At 41.4% G+C, this 23,824-nt stretch overlaps 3 protein-coding genes across 5 annotated transcripts; 1 reads left to right on the forward strand and 2 right to left on the reverse strand.

Moving 5' to 3' along the window:
* Window positions 1-1,083: 1,083 nt before the first annotated feature.
* On the reverse strand, window positions 1,084-3,625 carry ghrh (growth hormone releasing hormone). Its single transcript, XM_085405651.1, has 6 exons — window positions 3,582-3,625; window positions 3,271-3,358; window positions 2,496-2,600; window positions 1,579-1,683; window positions 1,346-1,471; window positions 1,084-1,249 (listed from the first exon to the last, which is right to left on the reverse strand). The coding sequence occupies exons 2-6, from the start codon at window positions 3,345-3,347 to the stop codon at window positions 1,237-1,239; spliced, it is 426 nt and encodes a 141-aa protein (XP_085261777.1). The 5' UTR covers window positions 3,348-3,358; window positions 3,582-3,625; the 3' UTR covers window positions 1,084-1,236.
* A 684-nt stretch (window positions 3,626-4,309) lies between these two features.
* LOC146669168 (mitochondrial tRNA methylthiotransferase CDK5RAP1-like) lies at window positions 4,310-20,634 on the forward strand. Of its 3 annotated transcripts, XR_014911686.1 has the most exons (7): window positions 4,310-5,071; window positions 5,150-5,253; window positions 5,338-5,372; window positions 5,460-5,560; window positions 5,633-6,303; window positions 18,051-18,580; window positions 19,578-20,634. XR_014911686.1 is itself a non-coding variant. In XM_085405650.1 (5 exons), exons 1-5 carry the CDS (start codon window positions 4,786-4,788, stop codon window positions 5,806-5,808), a joined length of 702 nt encoding a protein of 233 aa, XP_085261776.1. In that variant the 5' UTR covers window positions 4,310-4,785; the 3' UTR covers window positions 5,809-6,712. The 3 variants fall into 3 exon arrangements, 2 of the variants coding, with proteins under 2 accessions (XP_085261776.1, XP_085261775.1); XM_085405650.1 differs by lacking the exons at window positions 18,051-18,580; window positions 19,578-20,634 and having other exon boundaries at window positions 5,633-6,712; XM_085405649.1 differs by lacking the exons at window positions 5,633-6,303; window positions 18,051-18,580; window positions 19,578-20,634 and adding an exon at window positions 13,892-14,951 and having other exon boundaries at window positions 4,329-5,071.
* Window positions 20,635-20,708: 74 nt separating this feature from the next.
* LOC146669169 (uncharacterized) lies at window positions 20,709-23,487 on the reverse strand. Its single transcript, XM_085405631.1, has one exon. It carries the CDS (start codon window positions 22,380-22,382, stop codon window positions 20,934-20,936), a length of 1,449 nt encoding a protein of 482 aa, XP_085261757.1. The 5' UTR covers window positions 22,383-23,487; the 3' UTR covers window positions 20,709-20,933.
* Window positions 23,488-23,824: the final 337 nt, after the last annotated feature.

Here is a 23,824-nt window from a genome sequence, read left to right on the forward strand (position 1 = left end):
ACAAAGATATAGAGAAACTCATTCATGCTTTCATTACGTCAAGACTGGACTATTGTAACTCACTCTACTTGGGTCTACAATCTTCTCTTCTGCAGCGTCTGCAGCTGGTCCAGAATGCCGCAGCACGTCTCTTGACCGGCACTAGAAAGTTTGACTCTATCACCCCTGTTCTGAAAAATTTACACTGGCTTCCTATCAAATATCGAATTGATTTTAAAATTTTATTGTTTACTTATAAAATTTTAAACAATATGGCACCTGACTATTTAGCTGATCTCCTCTGTCTGTACAGCCCTCAGAGAGCACTAAGATCATCGGACCAACTGCTCTTAGTACAACCTAGGTCTCGGCTGAAGACCAGAGGAGACCGTGCCTTTGCCGTTGCTGCACCCAGGCTATGGAATACTCTCCCTCTTCATATTCGCGCGTCAGATTCCATTCAGTCTTTTAAATCACGTTTAAAAACGTATTTGTTTGATCTGGCATTTAAGGCGAATTAGGGTAATTTACATCTGGCTCTGTATTTAGATTATGTAATCATCTTATATTTTATATATTTGTAATTTATATTTTATTGTGATTTTATCTGTATTGTGATTTTACTGGAAAGCACTTTGGTGTACTTCGGTCTTAAAAATGTGCTATATAAATAAATTTTGATTTGATTTGATTTGATTTGATTGACTTCTTTTTAAACTCGTAAAATATATTATTGCTTCAAATATGTACTTCATTTCCATACAAGCTTTCTAAATATCACATCTTTTGTCTCATGAAACATCTTGAAATGTTAAAGAAAAGGTGCAGATGTACAGTAACATCAACACGCACGGCCATTTAACAGGCCATCAAGGTCGCATCTGTTAATCATAGCAGGAAACCTGTAACACAGAGTTGGCATTTATAATGCAGACGTGGCCCTGAAGACACATTCTTGAGACAATCCTCACATAAGATACACAATCAGAAAGCCACTAAAGGGTTTTTTAATGAAATCTGGTCACATAGTTTGATTTGGGTGTTTGAATAACCCAACCCGCCCCTCGCCCACGCACACACACACACACACACACACACATACACATACATACACACACACAATGATAAGCTAGGCTGTAGGATTTCCTCACAACTTTTAATGTGAATATATAAGATGATTTCATTTCTTTTCTTTAAAGGACACCCTCAAACAAATAAAAGATGGTTAAAAAAAATGTGATGATAAAGCTTTCCTCCTCAACTCAGCAGTCTGTAAAGAGAAAAGATTCAGTTTAGTGAATCTGCAGTTGTGGGAAAAGCCAAATTCTGAATGTTTAGGCTTTTTAAAGATTGGAGACGTGTATACCTGTGTCTCAGGACATTCCCGTGCACCCCCCTGTATCTCTGATTTCTCTGGATGGCTGTGAGGTCTTCCTTGTATGTCCCCTCATAGATATCTGACTGACGTTTCATGTAGCTCTCACTTCCATCCCTGTGGGGAAAAAACAAACAAACCCCACAATAATTCCTCTTTCACTGGCTATTTGTACTGGTAACCCACACACATTGGAGCGATTTCAGTCCACTTGTGTTACCTACCCCAGCCGTTTGCCCATGATTGTCTGAAGGAACTTTCTGGCAGAGATTTGGCCCAGGACTTTCCTGTAGCTGTTTGTAAAGATGGCATCAGCGTGGCGCCCTAAGCTGGAATCAGAAATGGGGACAGTTTGCATCAGTTCAGTCAGTGTAAGCAGAAAATAAAGTAAACTGCAGTGCAGCGGCAGGATTTATCTGGGAGCTGGCCAGCGGTCGATTTACAATTTGCTCACATCTTTTTATGCATCCACACTAAAGTTCGAAGTATTAAGACACATTTAGTAAAACTTTAAAATACGGCCTGCAACTAAAGGTGTAAGTACCCTGTAATCAAATGGAATTTCAACATATTTGCTTTGAAATTACAATGTAGTCATGGTTACCTATAAATATTTAAAGGTAAGTACACCAAAATAAGAAATTAACAAGTGAAGTTTTTACAGGAAACCAAAAAATATACTGTAATGACAAGTGCATGTTCACTGCACAATCCATTTTAAGTAATGTGCAATGAAATCATAATATTGTAGAAAAACAATATTTCCCCATCTTACATTAGAAATATGTTATATTTGCAGCACGGGCTGTATTATGGGGTGGATCGATCTTAGCCACATTTCATAATTAATTCATAAATGAAAACTTTGTGCACTATTTTAATAAAATGTAGCTCCATATCTAAAAGGTCAAAATATAAAGATTTAGGTCCAGCATAGACTATCTGTAGTCCAATGTTTGCTTGCATTGTATTCAGCTGTGTGTATTTTTTTGACATATCTTTGAAAATGATGTACCTTCTAATAAATCAAGAATCCCCATTAAAAAATGTGTAAATGATCCACTCTGACTGGGACGTTTCATTAGCTGAGCCTTTGAGCCATATTTTACATCAGCCACTCAGACCATATTAACATACGGACCGCAACTCTGCTGGCTCCCTGGGAGGACGTGCGTCTTCCTCCTGCTGCTCTGCTGGATTCTTTAGTGAAGATGTCATCAGGATAGATGTATCCCTCTGGCCGAACCTGAGAAACATCCCCATGAACTATATGAATGCAGAACATCTTAAATGCCATTATTCAAACATAGCCCTTTATCTAGCAAGAACGATGATTTCATAGTAGTGCAGTCTTTGTAAAGATGACAGATTTAAAAGAAAAGAAAATATCATCAGTCTGCAAAATGCTTTAGCGCGTGAAAAATTACATCTGCAGCTTTGGTACACGACACTGTGACGATGATGCCTCGTAAACATAACGCGGTGACTAATCCAGACTTCTTGACCCTTTTTAGCAGAAGTACAGAGGACACAGCTATGACATGTAAAGTAAAGAGTCAACTGTTAGATGAGCTTCGACACGACCATTTTTCTAATCCTGACAGAGATCAAATATGTTATATTTAATGTTTCATTCAGATTTTGAATATTAAGAAAATTTTCTATGTCACTTGGTAAGGTTTCCAAACATTTTAGCTAAATGATGCATATATAGTGCATATTGGTGTGATTTGCCATGAGTTTACAAAAAATGTTCCCTTTGTGTAATCATCCAATGCTGTCATTGATCGGCATTCCCAAAGCTGAACAGCTGAACTAAGCAAAGGGTTTACGTAACTTTCAAAATATGCCTAAACCTCAGTAAAAATGGAAATGAACAACACCTAATGAATTTGAGTGATTTTGTCAGGACTTACCTAATGGATGGGTAGAGTGGGGAGCCTGACAAAGTCATGATCAGGCAGCAAAGCAGCAGTGCAGCTTTCTCCATCATCACAGCTAGTCCTGGAGAAGAGTGGATAGCCAGAACAAATGACAGGAGTAGAAATTACATTAGAAAAAACGCTGAAATCACAGTTTCCCAGACCAGCCTCATCGCTCTGCACAAGGAACTGAAGTTGAGGCAGGCAGAGATGTATAACGTGACAGGAAATATCATGATTTTAAGAATAAATAATACATTTATACAAACATGGATATCAAATTCAGAGTGTTTTTTCTAAGTTACCTTGATTTTTTTTTTTTTCTTGGTAAGAATCCTGAGTGCCTCTGCAGTTTTATTCCGCACCTTCCACTCTCATGATGTCTCACTTCCAGGAAAGAACGAACAAAAGAAAACACTGGAACAGTACTGTTTCTCATCCCAGAGTTCATGCTCACTTTATACTGAACCTGTGGCTCCAGTCACGCCTACATCACACATGATTCTCTCTCTCTCTCTCTCTCTCTCTCTCTCTGTCTGTGTGTGCGTCCGGGATGCGGATTGGGGGCATATTCACTTATTCATATGAGAAGTTGCTTTCTCTCGTCACCGTTTGTTCTTCTTCTTTAAAAAACAAAAACAAAAACTTTATTTAAAAGCATCTGTCTGAAACTGTTTTGGCAGGATTTCATATTTACATGATAAGTATGAACAATGTTTTGTTCTTATGGCCTGATATTAATACTTTACGTCGGTATGCAACAATATTGAATATTTTTATAAGATCAAGACCTCGATTAATGTAAATAATAAAACAAGCAAACGAATAAACAAACAAAAACCATTAACGTTTTTTTTTTCATGCGCCACTCTCATCTCGACCTCAGCTGAGTTTTGGACAATAACCTAACGACATAAATCCGTCTCTCACCATCAATAACCCGATTCTGTAAATGTTAAAGTTCCCTTCAAAGCTTTGTCGCACATACGGAACCATAGTTTAGACTAAGGAGATTATGACGACGGACCGTGAAGATGGACGTACAGTGACATTTTTGTCTAACGGACATTACGGACTTCTCGAGGATTGTAGTCTGACATTTAATTACCTTATTAACACACTGGATAAGCGCCTGAATTGACTTAAAGATAAAAACTATTTACCTCTTTTCGAGCTTCCTCTATGTTTGAAACAAACTTACTAGTATGTAGCAACACTTCACAAGAGTGACACGTTTTTCCGGGTTTCATTAGCGTCAGGTACTTGAAACAGGGAGTGACTCCTCTTGATACTAAGACATCTTTGGCTCCACATGATATCTGTACCTGAGTGACAATTCACTCGAGGTAGTTAGCACTCGTGCTGTATCTTACTGAGTAAAAAGGCACTTTTGACACTATGTTAGTTTTTAGGTTGCGGCAAAAGTAGCTAACTAAAATACATAGTCGCTCATTTCCAGATACACCCGATAGGGAATTACGAAGCCTTTGCTCTTGTGGTTAGCTAAGCATGGAGTACCTCAGGACTTTAAAACCCATATTTACAGTAACCCAACACTGGCCACCTGTCAGCCGCATCCAGGCTAGATACTGTTCTAAACTGGCTAGCGCTGTTGACACTGTGAGAGAAAAGAAGAAGACTGTAGACAAGTTCAAGAGTCGGCTATCATCTGGTCCAAGTTTTCAGGATTTCGTTAAAGGGCTTCCAGCTAACAGGAGCCGTGCTGCAGATGAAGAACCCTCAGAAAAGCATGACTATCTCTCTGAAGGCTTGTTGATGGGAAACTCAAGGAAAGGTCGGTGAAAGCCATTTGTTTATTTAGCTTTGAATGTTTGTGGTGATGCTAAAGGGGTTCTTTGGCTTATTGTTGCAGTTTATTTTGAAACCTATGGATGTCAAATGAATGTGAATGACACAGAGATAGCCTGGTCCATACTGCAGAAGAAGGGCTATCAGCGCACAGCTCATCTAAGCGAGGTACAGCTGACTTCTGGTTTTATTTTATGAATCTAGCAGAAGTAACTTTAATGCAGTTTGTTTAAGATGTGCGTGTACTTGCAGGCAGATGTTGTTCTTCTGGTAACGTGCTCTGTAAGGTAGGAGCAAAGATCAAACTCATGAAAAGTTTTGAAATTTAGTGCTAGGTGATGGCAGCTTTGCAACCTAATCTCTTTTCTTAACAGAGAAAAGGCTGAGCAAACAATATGGAATAGACTGCAACAACTAACAGCTATGAAGAGGAAACGATTAAAGACCCACACACCAATGAAAATTGGAATTTTAGGTGAGTAAGCTCTCATGCACTCAGATGATGGAGGTCATATTAAGGGTACGTTCATGGGTGTGTTTGTCTCAGGCTGTATGGCGGAGAGGCTGAAGATGGAGCTTCTGGAGCGAGAGAAGCTCGTAGATGTCCTCGCCGGTCCAGATGCATACCGGGACCTTCCGCGTCTCTTGACTGTATCAGAATCAGAATCAGAATACTTTATTAATCCCGAAGGAAATTATGGGTTACAGCAGGCAGCACACTAATGTCGCATGCGCGCTTACAAAGGAACCTTCTGACCGAACTTTACACAAACATCACATTGGGAAGACATGTCAGAGAGGTAGGCTGATAGGAAAAACCAAAAAGAAAATACATAACATGAGGTGAGAGGAGGAGAAAAAAAAATCCACTCAGACTGAGCTCCTAATGGGAGAACAGTTTGAGAACAGAAAAAACCCCCACCACAGCACAAAAAGCACATGACTGTCAATACACCATAAAAACACAAGACAAGCAACAGGGGTGGGTAAGAGAGAGCCGGTATGGACAGCACATCCGGTCCTGCAGCATGTCTGCGGCATCTGCACTGGGAGGGAACAAGCATCGCAGGCGTTTGGAAAGGGAGGGGGGATGAGTGTCTATCAGTGTGTGTGTGTGTCCAGAGTTCAGCTGAGACAGTGTCCTTCGCCCTGCCAGGCTAAGTAAACAGTCCTCCAGCCAACCCAGGTGACCTTGCGTAGGATAGGAAGAAACAGTCTGTTAGTTGGCATTGGTGTGCGTGGTTGTCTCTCTAATAACCCTCCGACAGACTGGCGACATGTCCAGGGTGTACTTTTGCCCCATGACAGCTGGAATAGACCTTGAATGGAATAAGTGGGAGAAAATGAATGATGTTTATGAACTGTAGTTAATATAGTCAGACAATAAGTTACCGAGCAACAGGCCACAAGTCTTGGTGCAGAATCATACTAAGATTTAAAAAATAAAATGTTGGCACTGGTGTTTGAAGCAGTATACTGTCAATAAGACTTGAGCAACTGCACACAGCTGGAAACAAATAACTACAGTAGCTAAGTAACATGTTGTTATTGCATCCATTCAGCCATGTATAATTAGTACATCTACATATACATGATTTGTAATGTGGTCCGTGCTGTATGTTGTATGTTGTAGCACAGTGAAATGTCTGACACTGACCATGTCCCAGTGCCTGAGAACACTGGTATGGAGGGGGAGAACGCACCTCTTTGCTGTATTTGTCAGAAACCATACATCAACTGCTTCATGATGTAAGTATATATCAGTTTTATATTTGCAGTACATGCAATAGGGCTGGGCGCTAGCTTCAAAATTGATATCAGAGATTTTCTTTTTAATGGAAATCTTCTCCACTTTGCGGGGATAGGTTAATTGAAAAATCTAAATTGTCCATAGGTGTGAATGTGGGAGTGAATGTGAGTGCGACTGGTTGTCTGTCCCTGTGTGTTAGCCCTGTGACAGACTGGCGACCTGTCCAGGGTGTACCCTGCCTCTCGCCCTATGATAGCTGGGATAGGCTCCAGCACCCCCGCAACCCTGAAAAAGGATAAGCGGAAGTGGATGGATGGATGGAAATCTTCTGTTTCAAGAAAACTAGCAATAATGATATATCCACAGATATAGAAACAATACTGTAACATTTTATTGATGCTTGCAGTTTGGAGGCAGCAGTATTTGTAAGTGTAATTAAATTCCAGGCATTTTCCATCCTTCTTTTCCTATCAGCTTTTTTGTAACTGATGACACATTTCCTAATTTTCAGTGTGAAACAAGGTGCCAGCAGCAGCATTACAGTGACCCAGCATAGGTTCAAGGTTCTTTACAGGGAGTGCAGAATTATTAGGCAAGTTGTATTTTTGAGGAATAATTTTATTATTGAACAACAACCATGTTCTCAATGAACCCAAAAAACTCATTAATATCAAAGCTGAATGTTTTTGGAAGTAGTTTTTAGTTTGTTTTTAGTTTTAGCTATTTTAGGGGGATATCTGTGTGTGCAGGTGACTATTACTGTGCATAATTATTAGGCAACTTAACAAAAAACAAATATATACCCATTTCAATTATTTATTTTTACCAGTGAAACCAATATAACATCTCCACATTCACAAATATACATTTCTGACATTCAAAAACAAAACAAAAACAAATCAGCGACCAATATAGCCACCTTTCTTTGCAAGGACACTCAAAAGCCTGCCATCCATGGATTCTGTCAGTGTTTTGATCTGTTCACCATCAACATTGCGTGCAGCAGCAACCACAGCCTCCCAGACACTGTTCAGAGAGGTGTACTGTTTTCCCTCCTTGTAAATCTCACATTTGATGATGGACCACAGGTTCTCAATGGGGTTGAACAAGGAGGCCATGTCATTAGTTTTTCTTCTTTTATACCCTTTCTTGCCAGCCGCGCTGTGGAGTACTTGGACGCGTGTGATGGAGCATTGTCCTGCATGAAAGTCATGTTTTTCTTGAAGGATGCAGACTTCTTCCTGTACAACTGCTTGAAGAAGGTGTCTTCCAGAAACTGGCAGTAGGACTGGGAGTTGAGCTTGACTCCATCCTCAACCCGAAAAGGCCCCACAAGCTCATCTTTGATGATACCAGCCCAAACCAGTACTCCACCTCCACCTTGCTGGCGTCTGAGTGGGACTGGAGCTCTCTGCCCTTTACCAATCCAGCCACGGGCCCATCCATCTGGCCCATCAAGACTCACTCTCATTTCATCAGTCCATAAAACCTTAGAAAAATCAGTCTTGAGATATTTCTTGGCCCAGTCTTGACGTTTCAGCTTGTGTGTCTTGTTCAGTGGTGGTCGTCTTTCAGCCTTTCTTACCTTGGCCATGTCTCTGAGTATTGCACACCTTGTGCTTTTGGGCACTCCAGTGATGTTGCAGCTCTGAAATATGGCCAAACTGGTGGCAAGTGGCATCTTGGCAGCTGCACACTTGACTTTTCTCAGTTCATGGGCAGTTATTTTGCGCCTTGGTTTTTCCACACGCTTCTTGCGACCCTGTTGACTATTTTGAATGAAACGCTTGATTGTTTGATGATCACGCTTCAGAAGCTTTGCAATTTTGAGACTGCTGCATCCCTCTGCAAGATATCTCACTATTTTTGACTTTTCTGAGCCCGTCAAGTCCTTCTTTTGACCCATTTTGCCAAAGGAAAGGACGTTGCCTAATAATTATGCACACCTGATATAGGGTGTTGATGTCATTAGACCACACCCCTTCTCATTACAGAGATGCACATCACCTAATATGCTTAATTGGTAGTAGGCTTTCGAGCCTATACAGCTTGGAGTAAGACAACATGCATGAAGAGGATGATGTGGACAAAATACTCATTTGCCTAATAATTCTGCACTCCCTGTATTTGTCACATGCATAGTTATATAGTATAACACACAGTGAAATGTAGCCTGACACGCTCCTCGACATGTGCGGGGGGGTAGAGGAAGAACATTATTTATATATATATATATATATATATATATATATATATATATATATATATTTATATTTAAAAGGGGTGCAACGATACTCGTATCGATATTGAACCGTTCGATACAGTGCTTTCGGTTCGGTACGCATATGTATGAACAATACAAAATAAAATTTTTATTTATTTTATCAACTTTCCTTCTGACGATGCTGTCTGTGTTGAGCGCTCAGTGGATCTGCGCTCGACAGTGCAGCCTAGGCGGAGTAGTCGAACGCAGATTCACTGAGCGCAGGGCAAGCTAGCGAGACAGAAGTTAAGCTCTCCTTGCAACATGGCAAATTGAACCTCCCCACCCTCATTCAGATCTGGCGTTTGGAACTATTTTGGTTTTCATGTGACGTATGACCCTGAAGGTAAGCGCATCATGGACTAAAGTAAAACAGTATGTTGGATGTGCCATGCAATGCTCAATTACATGGGTGGGAGCTAGTGTGTTAGCGCAGTTAGCTCGTGTTGGCCGTCCAGCCCCATGCACGGGCGATCCGCGGTAGCTCGTTAACGGAGATTTGCCGTGTTGTGGCGTTAACGTCATTTCAACGAGATTAACGCTGACAGCACTAGTGGGAACACAACAAATATGACTGCACATTTACACCGACATCATCCTAGTGCAAAGACAAGTGGAAGCAGAAAACAACAAGCAGCATGCTACAAACTTTACCTGAGTCATTTAGACAGCCGTTAGCACAGGATTCTCCTTATGGGGACCTGATATGTTTAATATGCTGCTGAGAATATAGCCCAGAAGAAGCGGATAGTATAGCTTTTATTTTGGAAAGAGCCATTTCTCTGTAATAAACTCTCTTTTCCAAAGATGAGTGATTCCTCAATCAGATACAGGGCTCGCAAAATCGCCTGCCCGATGTCCCGGGGCTAGCGATTTTTCCAGTCGGGCTACCAAAATCTATCTCTGCCCTGCCCGTAGGCCTATCTTAGGAAGGAAAAATATATGTCAATGCTTTTGCATTCTTTCGGAAATGTAGCTGGGTAATTATGTCATTGGCATCGGTGAGCCACTGTCAATATGTGACATATTGAAATCGGTTTGAATTTGCGCTTGTTTTTTGCTTTCACTTTGCAATTGTGCGAACTGTGTATAGAGAGCGACAGCACTGATTGGTGAGTGATGATAATTTGCGCACCAATTCCTCTGACATCGTCTTATCAATCGTTAGCTTACTATGCAAACATGACAAGTGAAATCTCCTGCAGCAAGCTTAAACATGTGAGAGGTTGATCGCACAGAGAATCGCTGAGCGTTATGTGAGTGCGCGTGTAAAAGCAGCAGGATATATATTTCAGTTCTGCTGAGCCAAATAAGACAGGTCAGGGTGAAGAAGTGACAGCCAAAGAAAAGCTTACCACAAAACGGAGAAGTTATGACAAATCAGACTATAAGGCAAAAAGAAAGTGCAGCTTTATGGTTTCATGGACAAAAGAATTTCTGTGGCTGCAATATCACAAGCGAAATAACCAGGGCTGCACATAAGTGGTCCGCAGGTGCGCATTCGCTGTCAAAATAAAAAACGGGCACAAGATAAGAAGTTGCAACGCGTGTTTACATACATAAGATTTTCAGGAGGAGGACAGACATTTGTTTAGAACTCTTAAAGATGTCGAAGAAGCTCCTTTAAGCAATTACTGTGATGTTCCTCCACCTCCAAAGAAATGTCAGAAGGAGTCCGAACCACAAAAGAAGCGCGTATTCTCAGAAAAGTAGTTGCAGGAGGCGAGCTGGCTTCAAACAAATGATGAACGCACAGAGATGTGGTGCAGAATGTGCCGTGAAAATGTAATAAATGACAAATTAAAAAGGCATGAACATTTTTTTGTATCGAAAAAATATCGAACCGTGACACCAAAGTATCAAACCGAACCGTGAATTTTGTGTATTGTTGCACCCCTAATATATACACTCAACAAAAATATAAACGCAACACTTTTGTTTTTGCTCCCATTCCCCATGGGATGGACGTAGAGACCTAAAATTCATTCCAGATACACAATATAACCATCCCTCCCAAACAGTGGTCACAAATCAGTCCAAATGTGTGGTAGTGGGCACATCTGCTATATTGAGATAATCCATCCCACCTCACAGGTGTGCCACATCAGGATGCTGATCTGACATCATGAGTAGTGCACAGGTGTACCTCAGACTGCCCACAACAAAAGGCCACCCTGGAATGTGCAGTTTTTTGTGCTATTGGGTGTCTGGGGACCCAGAACCGGTCAGTATCTGGTGTGACCACCATTTGCCTCATGCAGTGCAACACATCGTCGCATGGAGTCTATCAGATTGTCAATTGTGGCCTGTGGAATGTTGGTCCACTCCACTTCAATGGCTGTGCGAGGTTGTTGGATATTCGTGGGAACTGGTACACGCTGTCGTATACGCCGGTCAAGCACATCCCGAACATGCTCAATGGGTGACATGTCCGGTGAGTATGCTGGCCATGCAAGAACTGGGACATTCTCAGCTGCCATCTGCCCTGAACAATGTGAACCATGATTCATCCGTGAAGCGCACACCTCTCCAACGTGCCAGACGCCATCGAATGTGAGCACTTGCCCACACAAGTCTGTTACGGCGACGAGCTGGAGTCAGGTCAAGACCCCGATGAGGACGACGGGCATGCAGTTGAGCGTCCCTGAGACGGTTTCTGACAGTTTGTGCAGAAATTGTTTGGTTGTGCAAACCAATTGTTCCAGCAGCTGTCTGGGTGGCTGGTCAGAGACGATCTTGGAGATGAACCTGCTGGATGTGGAGGTCCTGGGCTGGTGTGGTTACACGAGGTCTGCGGTTGTGAGGCCGGTTGGATGTGCTGCCATATTCTCTGAAACGCCTGTGGAGACGGCTTATGGTTGAGAAATGAACATTCAATGCACGGGCGACAGATCTGGTTGACATTCCTGCTGTCAGCATGCCAATTGCACGCTCCCTCATTGCTTGTGGCATCTGTGGCATTTTGCTGTGAGACAAAACTGCACATTCCAGGGTGGCCTTTTGTTGTGGGCAGTCTGAGGTACACCTGTGCACTACTCATGATGTCAGATCAGCATCCTGATGTGGCACACCTGTGAGGTGGGATGGATTATCTCAATATAGCAGATGTGCCCACTACCACACATTTGGACTGATTTGTGACCACTGTTTGGGAGGGATGGTTATATTGTGTATCTGGAATGAATTTTAGGTCTCTACGTCCATCCCATGGGGAATGGGAGCAGTAACAAAGGTGTTGCGTTTATATTTTTGTTGTGTGTGTGTATATATATATATATATATATATATATATATATATATATATATATATATATACACACACACATTGGGTGAATGTGCAGTAGCAGCAAGCAGGTGAATTCTGTACATTAATATGAATAGATCAAATGTAAGCACAAAAGTAGCCAAGGTAGTGTTTTTCCTGGAAATTTTAAGTGAAAGGATAAAGTAACTGCTTAACACTTTAGTTTAACAATGATTAATGAAATGTAACCATGTAACTCATCAGCAGTCTGCACAGTAGGGCTGTTTGATATAACGATATATATCGGATGACGATATAAAAACGTCTATCGTTTCATTTTACGCTATCGTTTGTTTCGTGGTGTCGCAAAATAAACTGTTTACGGCAATATTTTTTCACCATTTTGATGGTCACTGTAGTGGCTATATTAATTTCTTAAAGTTCTCTCTTTCTCTTATATTTAATATAGCCACACTACAGACGGACAAGTGACTGTTTTTATGCGTTGTCGTTAGCAACAACGACGGTAAAACCATCGCGTGTCCGCTTGTTTATTTTCCACATAAACCTTTCAGGATAAAGCTCAAGATCCTGTTGAGACTTTTCAAAATAAACCGAATTACGTGAAAGAGTATTCAGAGTGTTTACGGATGAGAAGCAAAAAAGAGCCGCCAGGTGCTAAAACATAAACCTTAGACTCGAATGTTAGAACAGGCTTTTCCCCGCAGCACGCCGTGTAATAAATACTCACAAAGAAAACAGCGGCTGTTACAACCTATGTCTAAAAATGTATCGTTATGTCTAAAAATGTATCGTTTCATGCATCGGATAAAACACTCGACTCCAGGCACACCACGCCCAGCTGGAAACACTTCACGCAAGTCGAGCTGCAGGAGATTCACAGAACTTTCAGAAAATGTAAAAATTTTGTGATTTATATCGTTATCAGGACGATAGATGTCTGATATCGGGATATGAGATTTTGGTCATATCGCACAGGCCTACTGCACAGTATGATGACATATTAAAACTGAAGAATATGTTGTACTTGTTGTAGTGTTTCATCATGGGTCCAGTTTTTACCCAGGTGCTTAAAGCCCTTCTTTACCCTCATGTAACACCAACAGTCATTTCCAACCACTATTTCCTGTTCCTGTCAGTCAAACAAACAGACGACAAACATCTTCTATAAACAGGAATAATGTCATTTTATCAGATTAGAAAACATCTAATCTAGCGTTGATATTACACTGCTGTTTAGTGTCTGGCTGATCTCAGTGTCACCAAAATATCTGCCCTACATGTCAAACAATGAGAGAACTTGAAACAGTACCATCACCTAGCAGCGTATTTTAATTAGCCAGCAAACAAACATTAGCACTAACATTGCTATTATTATAGTCCCAGTTAAATGACTTTGAATAGCTTTATTTCAAAAGTAATTTTATAATTTCACAGCCATTTAGCTGTGTTAACTGTACATGCTGTAGGTCATAAGGCGTGCATGGATCATTTTTATAATCAGCCTCTTATCTTTTGTCCACCACAGGCTTTGCCATGATAAATTGGTCAGTTGACAACCAGGAGCCGTACACCTTAACCTCAGAGGCCAGGACATCCAAGCGCAGTGCGAACACGAACTTCTTTAAATGGGATGCAAGATGGACTACAGAGGGCCACCCCGTCGCCAGACAACCAAGTGCTGTCCCTGTCCACGGCCAGTGTGAGAAGGACTCTCACTAAAGTCAACCCACACAAAGCTGCTGGACCAGACAATATACCTGGACGCGTGCTCGGAGCCCGTGCTGACCAGCTGACTGATGTCCTAGCGGGCATCTTTAACATCTCCCTGAGTCAAGCTGTTGTGCCACAGTGCTTTAAAACCACCACCATCATCATACCTGTCCCCAGACCTTCCCAAAGCCTAATTCCACAATGATTGCCTGAGCCTATTCTTGTTAAATGATGAAAAACTCAAAGGCACGTTTGGGCAGTGGATCTGTGTGAAATCAGCAGCTTGCAAAACGAAATCAAAATGTGTGCTATTGATTCTAAAAATAGAAATCACAATAAAGTTCAACATTTACTAAAACCGCCATTCAGTCATCTGAGAATCTTTACTCATGAAATTATAACGGTTAGATGAATGTATATGCAGTGATTTACTGATCAATGATAAAAGGGGAGATTTATGCAGTAACGAAGACTGTCATGAAAAGTATTTGGCATCTGATCTCCTGTAACCTGCGGAGCTAAGCTGTTTTACCAGCTCTGCTCTCTGATTTTTCTTTTATGAAAAAACACAAGTTGTCAAAGTTATTTGTTTGCAAATGTATTTCAGAAATATCGACATACTTTTTTTAATCAGCAGAAACTTTATGTCAGTAGTGCAAAAACCTGCACTGATCTGACCTCATTTCTTCCTCATCCTGATTCCTGACCTGGGAAGGGAGAGAAATATTTGTTTTTGTTTGTCTTCTTGTTTTATTTAATTCCTTGTGGGATTTGGATCCAACACGTAAAGTATGCATATTATGCACACACACAAACACACATGCAGCTATTACCCATTTCTTGTATTCTTGAATAAAGACACTGATTTGACACATTTAATTAGTGACCAATTGTTTTTATTGTTCAATTATTAAGAAAAAAGAGAAGGTGGGGGTGGGTGGGTGGGATGTAAAGAAGAGCGTAAAGTAAAGGGAGAGAGGAGAGAAAACCCCAACAATCCCCTCTGAGCAAGCACGAGGCGACAGTGGATAGGAAAAACTCCCTTTAAAGGAAGAAACCTATGACAGAACCAGGCTCTAGAGGGGGCAGTCAACTGTCGGGACTGGTTGGGGGGTGACTGTGAAAAGAGGGGAGGGAGATGGGAGAGGTGTTGGGGGGGGGGGGGGAATTAAGCTGGAGCAGAGGTGGGGGAAGAAGAGGTGACATTGGCAGTAGTGAAAGAAGGAGTGTTCTTCCTCCAGAAGAAGCGTTTTTTCTTTTTCTGCTTTTTCTCGAGGATGAGGATCAGCTCCTCGATTTTTTCTGTGTTTTGCTTCTGCAGCTTGTTGCATTTTTTCTGCACTTCTTCTTTTTCGGCTTGTTTTTCTTCCAACCTTTCTTTCAGCACTTTAGATGTTGCCTCCTGTTTTTGCAGCTTTTCATTTTCTCCTTCCAGCTCAGATGCTTTGAACTTCATTTTGTTGTAAAGTTCTTGCAGGTTTTGGTTTTTCTTCTCAAACTCCTGGAGAAGAAGTTTTTCTTCTCTCTGCTTACCGACCAGCTGTTCTCTCTCTTGAAGCAGGTCTTGATATTTGTGCAGTGTCTCATCGAACTTTACCTGCAGCATCCTGTTGTTTCCCTCCATGAGCTGGAGTTGGCACTCCATGTCTCCCTGCTTTCTGTCCAGCTGCTCTTTCTCTTGAAGGATTTCTTTATTTTGTTGCAGAGCTTCATCGAGCTTTCCTTGCAAGCTTTCATTTTGTTGCTTGATGCTCTGAAGATTGGAATCCATTTCTTTTTGTTTGATTTCTTGTTCCCTTTTCTCTTGGAGAAGCTTCTCATTTGCTTGCTCTGTGCGATCAAGCCTTTTTTTGTCTACACTGTACATTAGCTCCATGTCTCGGAGATTGGAGTGCAGCCCTCTCTTCTTCGTGCTGTCTTGCATCTTCTCCTGGAGGAGTTTTCTATTTTGTCGCAGAGCTTGATCAAGCTTTCCTTGCAAGCTTTCATTGTGTTGCTTGATGCTCTGAAGCTTGGAATGCATTTCTTTCTCTTTTAACTCCTGTTGCCTTTTCTCTTGGAGAAGCTTTTCATTTTCTTGCAGTGTGCGATCAAGCCTTTTTTTGTCTACACTGTACATTAGCTCCATTTCTTGGAGATTGCTGTGCAGCCCTCTCTTCTTCATGCCATCTTGTTTCTTCTCTTGGGCAAGTTTTTCATTTTGTTGCAGGGCTTCATCAAGCTTTCCTTGGAGCTCCTGGTTCTTTTTGTCCATGTCATGGAGATCCTGTTGTTTCCCCTCAATAATAGCTTCCTTTTCTTGAAGCTGGTATAATAACTTTTTTAGTTGAGCGCTCTTTCGCTCATTTTCCTCCATCAAGAACTTAATGTTCTCTGTGTTTCTGAGCGCTTCAGCCTCCATTTCTTCCAAACGCTTTTCCTCTAGTTCCACTTGGTCACACCAAGGAAGAGAGGAAATGGAAGAGTCTAGTGGCTCATCCCAAGGAAGAGTGTAGGCGTCAACTTCTTGTCCCTTTGGATTTGTTTGAGACATGTTGTGTCTGGATACAGTTACAATTGCAAAGGATCCAAATATTTCAAAAGGCTTTTCTGGCGAACGGTTCAATGCTGCACACATCAACGCTGCGAGAAACGGACTAAAAGTCGTTGCTCTTCACCCCTATTTATAGGTTTTTGGATCAAAGGATCAAAGGAAAGAATGGTGGTAAGATTCTACATGTGTGTGACGTCATAATTCTGTAAGGCAATGAGGTTGTCACGTGATATTTTTGGAGGAGGGCATTTTTCAACTTGGACAAATTATCAGTAAAGTTTCAATCTCTGTTATTTTCCCCCAAAAACGTGTTGTCGCAATAATGTTTTCTACTGTAATTGGTGCCAACAGATGGCGCAGTTTAAAGTTGGCTGTTACTCTGCCCAGGCTGCTACCATAGAAGAAGAATGTAGACCGATGTCCGCTGATCGTTTCCGTGTAAATCTTAGCATTGCTTTAGCCGTCAAGCTAAAGGTTTAGCTTCATACTGCCATATTTTCAGAGGAACAAAATATTTAAACGGTCTCAGATCATGGTGAGTATTTGAAAAAATGTTTATTTAATGTGAAGCCTGTCATGTGGAAAGGTTAGCAAGCATAATTTTGCCTATTGTGTTATACACGGGTGCTTACATCCGAGTAGTGTTGATCTTTTCTAAGATCCATGGGTTTATCCAACGAGCAGCTAAGTCACCGTTATATCTGTAATTTTGTGTGCAACGTCTTAATGCAAAAAAAATCCCGAAGCAAAGCAACGAAGCAAAGACTAAACAAAAAAACCCCACAATGCGTTTTTAAGCTCTCTCTGCGTTCACTGCCTCTGCAAGTGTCAAACTTCCTCGCTTTAGCTGATGCTAACCAACATTAGCGCTTACGGTTCGTATATAAACACAACTGTCAGCCCTTCACTTTTGGTCCCGACAACATTTTGAGCATTTTCTACAGTTTGTGAAATGGTCGCCATTGGCATTACATGCCAGTAGTGTTCGCTAATTGACTTTACCGGGGATTACATTTATTACAACGTTACTGCGTGGAAGTGATCATAGTGTATGCTTATGAACGCGAGTGGTAGGTGTTATTAGTGCGACTTTACCCTTAATTAGTTTTCCCACCGGAAGTAGAGTTGTTTATGCGACGTGATTGCTAGAGCAGTCCCAAACAATCGATCGCGTTTATTAACAGACCAATTCTCTCCAAACTTTTAGGGTAAGCTAGACTCGAGATATGGTTGCAATAATACGAACAAGAGCGCAACAGCATATTGACAATGGCGAGAACTTTAATATTTACATTGTGTTAGTGCACCCATCGCTCCGCATCCTTAACGCTACATTGATGTCGAGAGTCTCTGACACAGCTGTGCTCTGCAGCACAGACACCCTGCTTATCTGTGATTCGGCCAGACTGGTGTTGAACTCCAAAGACATGCGCGGGGTTAGGTTAGTTGCTGTTGGTGTGAGTGGTTGTCTGAGTCTCTCTAATAACCCTCCAACAGACTGGCGACCTGTCCAGGGTGTACTTTTGCCCTATGACAGCTGGAATACAACCTGAATAAAATAAGTAGGAGAAAATGAATGATGTTTATGAACTGTAGTTAATATAGTCAGACAATAAGTTACCGAGCAACAGGCCACAAGTCTTGGTGCAGAATCATACTAAGATTTAAAAAATAAAATGTTGGCACTGGTGTTTGAAACAGTATACTGTCAGTAAGACTGGAGCAACTGCACACATCTGGAAACTAATAACTAGAGTAGTTAGTAACATTTTGTTACTGCATCCATTTAGCCAGGTATAATTAGCATGTCTACATACATGTCATTTCTAATGTGGTCCTATGTGGTATGTTGTAGGACAGTGAAGTGTCTGACACTGACCATGTACCAGTGCCTGAGAACACTGGTATGGAGGGGGAGAACGCACCTCTTTACTGTATTTGTCGGAAACCAGACATCAACTGCTTCATGATGTAAGTATATATCAGTTTTAGATTTGCAGTACGCGCAGTAGGGGTGGGCGCTAGCTTCAGCAATGTTATCAGAGATTTTTTTTTTTAAAATGAAGAGCTTCTATTTCGAGAAAACTACCAATAAGGATATATGCACAGATCTAGAAAACAATACTGTAACATTTTATTGATGCTTGCAGTTTGGAGGAAGCAGTATTTGCAAGTGTAACTAAATTCCAGGCATTTTCCATCCTTCTTTTCCTATCAGCTTTTTTCTAGTTGTCAGTGTGAACCAAGGTGTCAGCAGCAGCATTATAGTGCAAAAGTAGTGACCCAGCATAGATCAAATGTAAGCACAAAAGTAGCCAAGGTAGTGTTTTTCCTGGAAATTTTAAGTGAAAGGATAAAGTAACTGCTTACCACTTTAGTTTAACAATGATTAATGAAATGTAACCGTGTAACTCATCAGCAGTCTGCACAGTATGGTCACATATTAAAACTGAAGAATATGTTGTACTTGTTGTAGTGTTTCATCATGGGTCCAGTTTTTACCCAGGTGCTTAAAGCCCTTCTTTACCCTCATGTAACACCAACAGTAATTTCCAACCACTATTTCCTGTTCCTGTCAGTCAAACAAACAGACGACAAACATCTTCTATAAACAGGAATAATGTCATTTTATCGGATTAGAAAACATCTAATCTAGCGTTGATATTACACTGCTGTTTAGTGTCTGGCTGATCTCAGTGTCACCAAAATATCTGCCCTACATGTCAAACAATGAGAGAACTTGAAACAGTAACATCACCTAGCAGCTTATTTTAATTAGCCAGCAAACAAACATTAGCACTAACATTGCTATTATTATAGTCCCAGTTAAATGACTTTGAATAGCTTTATTTCAAAAGTAATTTTACAATTTCACAGCCATTTAGCTGTGTTAACTGTACATGCTGTAGGTCATAAGGTGTGCATGGATCATTTTTATAATCAGCCTCTTATCTTTTGTCCACCACAGGCTTTGCCATGATAAATTGGTCAGTTGACAACCAGGAGCCGTACACCTTAACCTCAGAGGCCAGGACATCCAAGCGCAGTGCGAACACGAACTTCTTTAAATGGGATGCAAGATGGACTACAGAGGGCCACCCCGTCGCCAGACAACCAAGTGCTGTCCCTGTCCACGGCCAGTGTGAGAAGGACTCTCACTAAAGTCAACCCACACAAAGCTGCTGGACCAGACAATATACCTGGACGCGTGCTCGGAGCCCGTGCTGACCAGCTGACTGATGTCCTAGCGGGCATCTTTAACATCTCCCTGAGTCAAGCTGTTGTGCTACAGTGCTTTAAAACCACCATCATCATACCTGTCCCCAGACCTTCCCAAAGCCTAATTCCACAATGATTGCCTGAGCCTATTCTTGTTAAATGATGAAAAACTCAAAGGCACGTTTGGGCAGTGGATCTGTGTGAAATCAGCAGCTTGCAAAACGAAATCAAAATGTGTGCAATTGATTCTAAAAATAGAAATCACAATAAAGTTCAACATTTACTAAAACCGCCATTCAGTCATCTGAGAGTCTTTACTCATGAAATTATAACGGTTAGATGAATGTATATGCAGTGATTTACTGATCAATGATAAAAGGGGAGATTTATGCAGTAACGAAGACTGTCATGAAAAGTATTTGGCATCTGATCTCCTGTAACCTGCGGAGCTAAGCTGTTTTACCAGCTCTGCTCTCTGATTTTTCTTTTATGAAAAAACACAAGTTGTCAAAGTTATTTGTTTGCAAATGTATTTCAGAAATATCGACATACTTTTTTTAATCAGCAGAAACTTTATGTCAGTAGTGCAAAAACCTGCACTGATCTGACCTCATTTCTTCCTCATCCTGATTCCTGACCTGGGAAGGGAGAGAAATATTTGTTTTTGTTTGTCTTCTTGTTTTATTTAATTCCTTGTGGGATTTGGATCCAACACGTAAAGTATGCATATTATGCACACACACAAACACACATGCAGCTATTACCCATTTCTTGTATTCTTGAATAAAGACACTGATTTGACACATTTAATTAGTGACCAATTGTTTTTATTGTTCAATTATTAAGAAAAAAGAGAAGGTGGGGGTGGGTGGGTGGGATGTAAAGAAGAGCGTAAAGTAAAGGGAGAGAGGAGAGAAAACCCCAACAATCCCCTCTGAGCAAGCACGAGGCGACAGTGGATAGGAAAAACTCCCTTTAAAGGAAGAAACCTATGACAGAACCAGGCTCTAGAGGGGGCAGTCAACTGTCGGGACTGGTTGGGGGGTGACTGTGAAAAGAGGGGAGGGAGATGGGAGAGGTGTTGGGGGGAGGGGGGGGGGGGGAATTAAGCTGGAGCAGAGGTGGGGGAAGAAGAGGTGACATTGGCAGTAGTGAAAGAAGGAGTGTTCTTCCTCCAGAAGAAGCGTTTTTTCTTTTTCTGCTTTTTCTCGAGGATGAGGATCAGCTCCTCGATTTTTTCTGTGTTTTGCTTCTGCAGCTTGTTGCATTTTTTCTGCACTTCTTCTTTTTCGGCTTGTTTTTCTTCCAACCTTTCTTTCAGCACTTTAGATGTTGCCTCCTGTTTTTGCAGCTTTTCATTTTCTCCTTCCAGCTCAGATGCTTTGAACTTCATTTTGTTGTAAAGTTCTTGCAGGTTTTGGTTTTTCTTCTCAAACTCCTGGAGAAGAAGTTTTTCTTCTCTCTGCTTACCGACCAGCTGTTCTCTCTCTTGAAGCAGGTCTTGATATTTGTGCAGTGTCTCATCGAACTTTACCTGCAGCATCCTGTTGTTTCCCTCCATGAGCTGGAGTTGGCACTCCATGTCTCCCTGCTTTCTGTCCAGCTGCTCTTTCTCTTGAAGGATTTCTTTATTTTGTTGCAGAGCTTCATCAAGCTTTCCTTGCAAGCTTTCATTTTGTTGCTTGATGCTCTGCAGATTGGAATCCATTTCTTTTTGTTTGATTTCTTGTTCCCTTTTCTCTTGGAGAAGCTTCTCATTTGCTTGCTCTGTGCGATCAAGCCTTTTTTTGTCTACACTGTACATTAGCTCCATGTCTCGGAGATTGGAGTGCAGCCCTCTCTTCTTCGTGCTGTCTTGCATCTTCTCTTGGAGGAGTTTTCTATTTTGTCGCAGAGCTTGATCAAGCTTTCCTTGCAAGCTTTCATTGTGTTGCTTGATGCTCTGAAGCTTGGAATGCATTTCTTTCTCTTTTAACTCCTGTTGCCTTTTCTCTTGGAGAAGCTTTTCATTTTCTTGCAGTGTGCGATCAAGCCTTTTTTTGTCTACACTGTACATTAGCTCCATTTCTTGGAGATTGCTGTGCAGCCCTCTCTTCTTCATGCCATCTTGTTTCTTCTCTTGGGCAAGTTTTTTATTTTGTTGCAGGGCTTCATCAAGCTTTCCTTGGAGCTCCTGGTTCTTTTTGTCCATGTCATGGAGATCCTGTTGTTTCTCCTCAATAATAGCTTCCTTTTCTTGAAGCTGGTATGATAACTTTTTTAGTTGAGCGCTCTTTCGCTCATTTTCCTCCATCAAGAACTTAATGTTCTCTGTGTTTCTGAGCGCTTCAGCCTCCATTTCTTCCAAACGCTTTTCCTCTAGTTCCACTTGGTCACACCAAGGAAGAGAGGAAATGGAAGAGTCTAGTGGCTCATCCCAAGGAAGAGTGTAGGCGTCAACTTCTTGTCCCTTTGGATTTGTTTGAGACATGTTGTGTCTGGATACAGTTACAATTGCAAAGGATCCAAATATTTCAAAAGGCTTTTCTGGCGAACGGTTCAATGCTGCACACATCAACGCTGCGAGAAACGGACTAAAAGTCGTTGCTCTTCACCCCTATTTATAGGTTTTTGGATCAAAGGATCAAAGGAAAGAATGGTGGTAAGATTCTACATGTGTGTGACGTCATAATTCTGTAAGGCAATGAGGTTGTCACGTGATATTTTTGGAGGAGGGCATTTTTCAACTTGGACAAATTATCAGTAAAGTTTCAATCTCTGTTATTTTCCCCCAAAAACGTGTTGTCGCAATAATGTTTTCTACTGTAATTGGTGCCAACAGATGGCGCAGTTTAAAGTTGGCTGTTACTCTGCCCAGGCTGCTACCATAGAAGAAGAATGTAGACCGATGTCCGCTGATCGTTTCCGTGTAAATCTTAGCATTGCTTTAGCCGTCAAGCTAAAGGTTTAGCTTCATACTGCCATATTTTCAGAGGAACAAAATATTTAAACGGTCTCAGATCATGGTGAGTATTTGAAAAAATGTTTATTTAATGTGAAGCCTGTCATGTGGAAAGGTTAGCAAGCGTAATTTTGCCTATTGTGTTATACACGGGTGCTTACATCCGAGTAGTGTTGATCTTTTCTAAGATCCATGGGTTTATCCAACGAGCAGCTAAGTCACCGTTATATCTGTAATTTTGTGTGCAACGTCTTAATGCAAAAAAAATCCCGAAGCAAAGCAACGAAGCAAAGACTAAACAAAAAAACCCCACAATGCGTTTTTAAGCTCTCTCTGCGTTCACTGCCTCTGCAAGTGTCAAACTTCCTCGCTTTAGCTGATGCTAACCAACATTAGCGCTTACGGTTCGTATATAAACACAACTGTCAGCCCTTCACTTTTGGTCCCGACAACATTTTGAGCATTTTCTACAGTTTGTGAAATGGTCGCCATTGGCATTACATGCCAGTAGTGTTCGCTAATTGACTTTACCGGGGATTACATTTATTACAACGTTACTGCGTGGAAGTGATCATAGTGTATGCTTATGAACGCGAGTGGTAGGTGTTATTAGTGCGACTTTACCCTTAATTAGTTTTCCCACCGGAAGTAGAGTTGTTTATGCGACGTGATTGCTAGAGCAGTCCCAAACAATCGATCGCGTTTATTAACAGACCAATTCTCTCCAAACTTTTAGGGTAAGCTAGACTCGAGATATGGTTGCAATAATACGAACAAGAGCGCAACAGCATATTGACAATGGCGAGAACTTTAATATTTACATTGTGTTAGTGCACCCATCGCTCCGCATCCTTAACGCTACATTGATGTCGAGAGTCTCTGACACAGCTGTGCTCTGCAGCACAGACACCCTGCTTATCTGTGATTCGGCCAGACTGGTGTTGAACTCCAAAGACATGCGCGGGGTTAGGTTAGTTGCTGTTGGTGTGAGTGGTTGTCTGAGTCTCTCTAATAACCCTCCAACAGACTGGCGACCTGTCCAGGGTGTACTTTTG

The sequence above is a fragment of the Rhamphochromis longiceps genome, linkage group LG5 (assembly GCF_057381845.1).
Source record: "Rhamphochromis longiceps isolate RC_006_pf linkage group LG5, R_longiceps_female_GT1.1, whole genome shotgun sequence".
NCBI lineage: Eukaryota > Metazoa > Chordata > Actinopteri > Cichliformes > Cichlidae > Rhamphochromis > Rhamphochromis longiceps.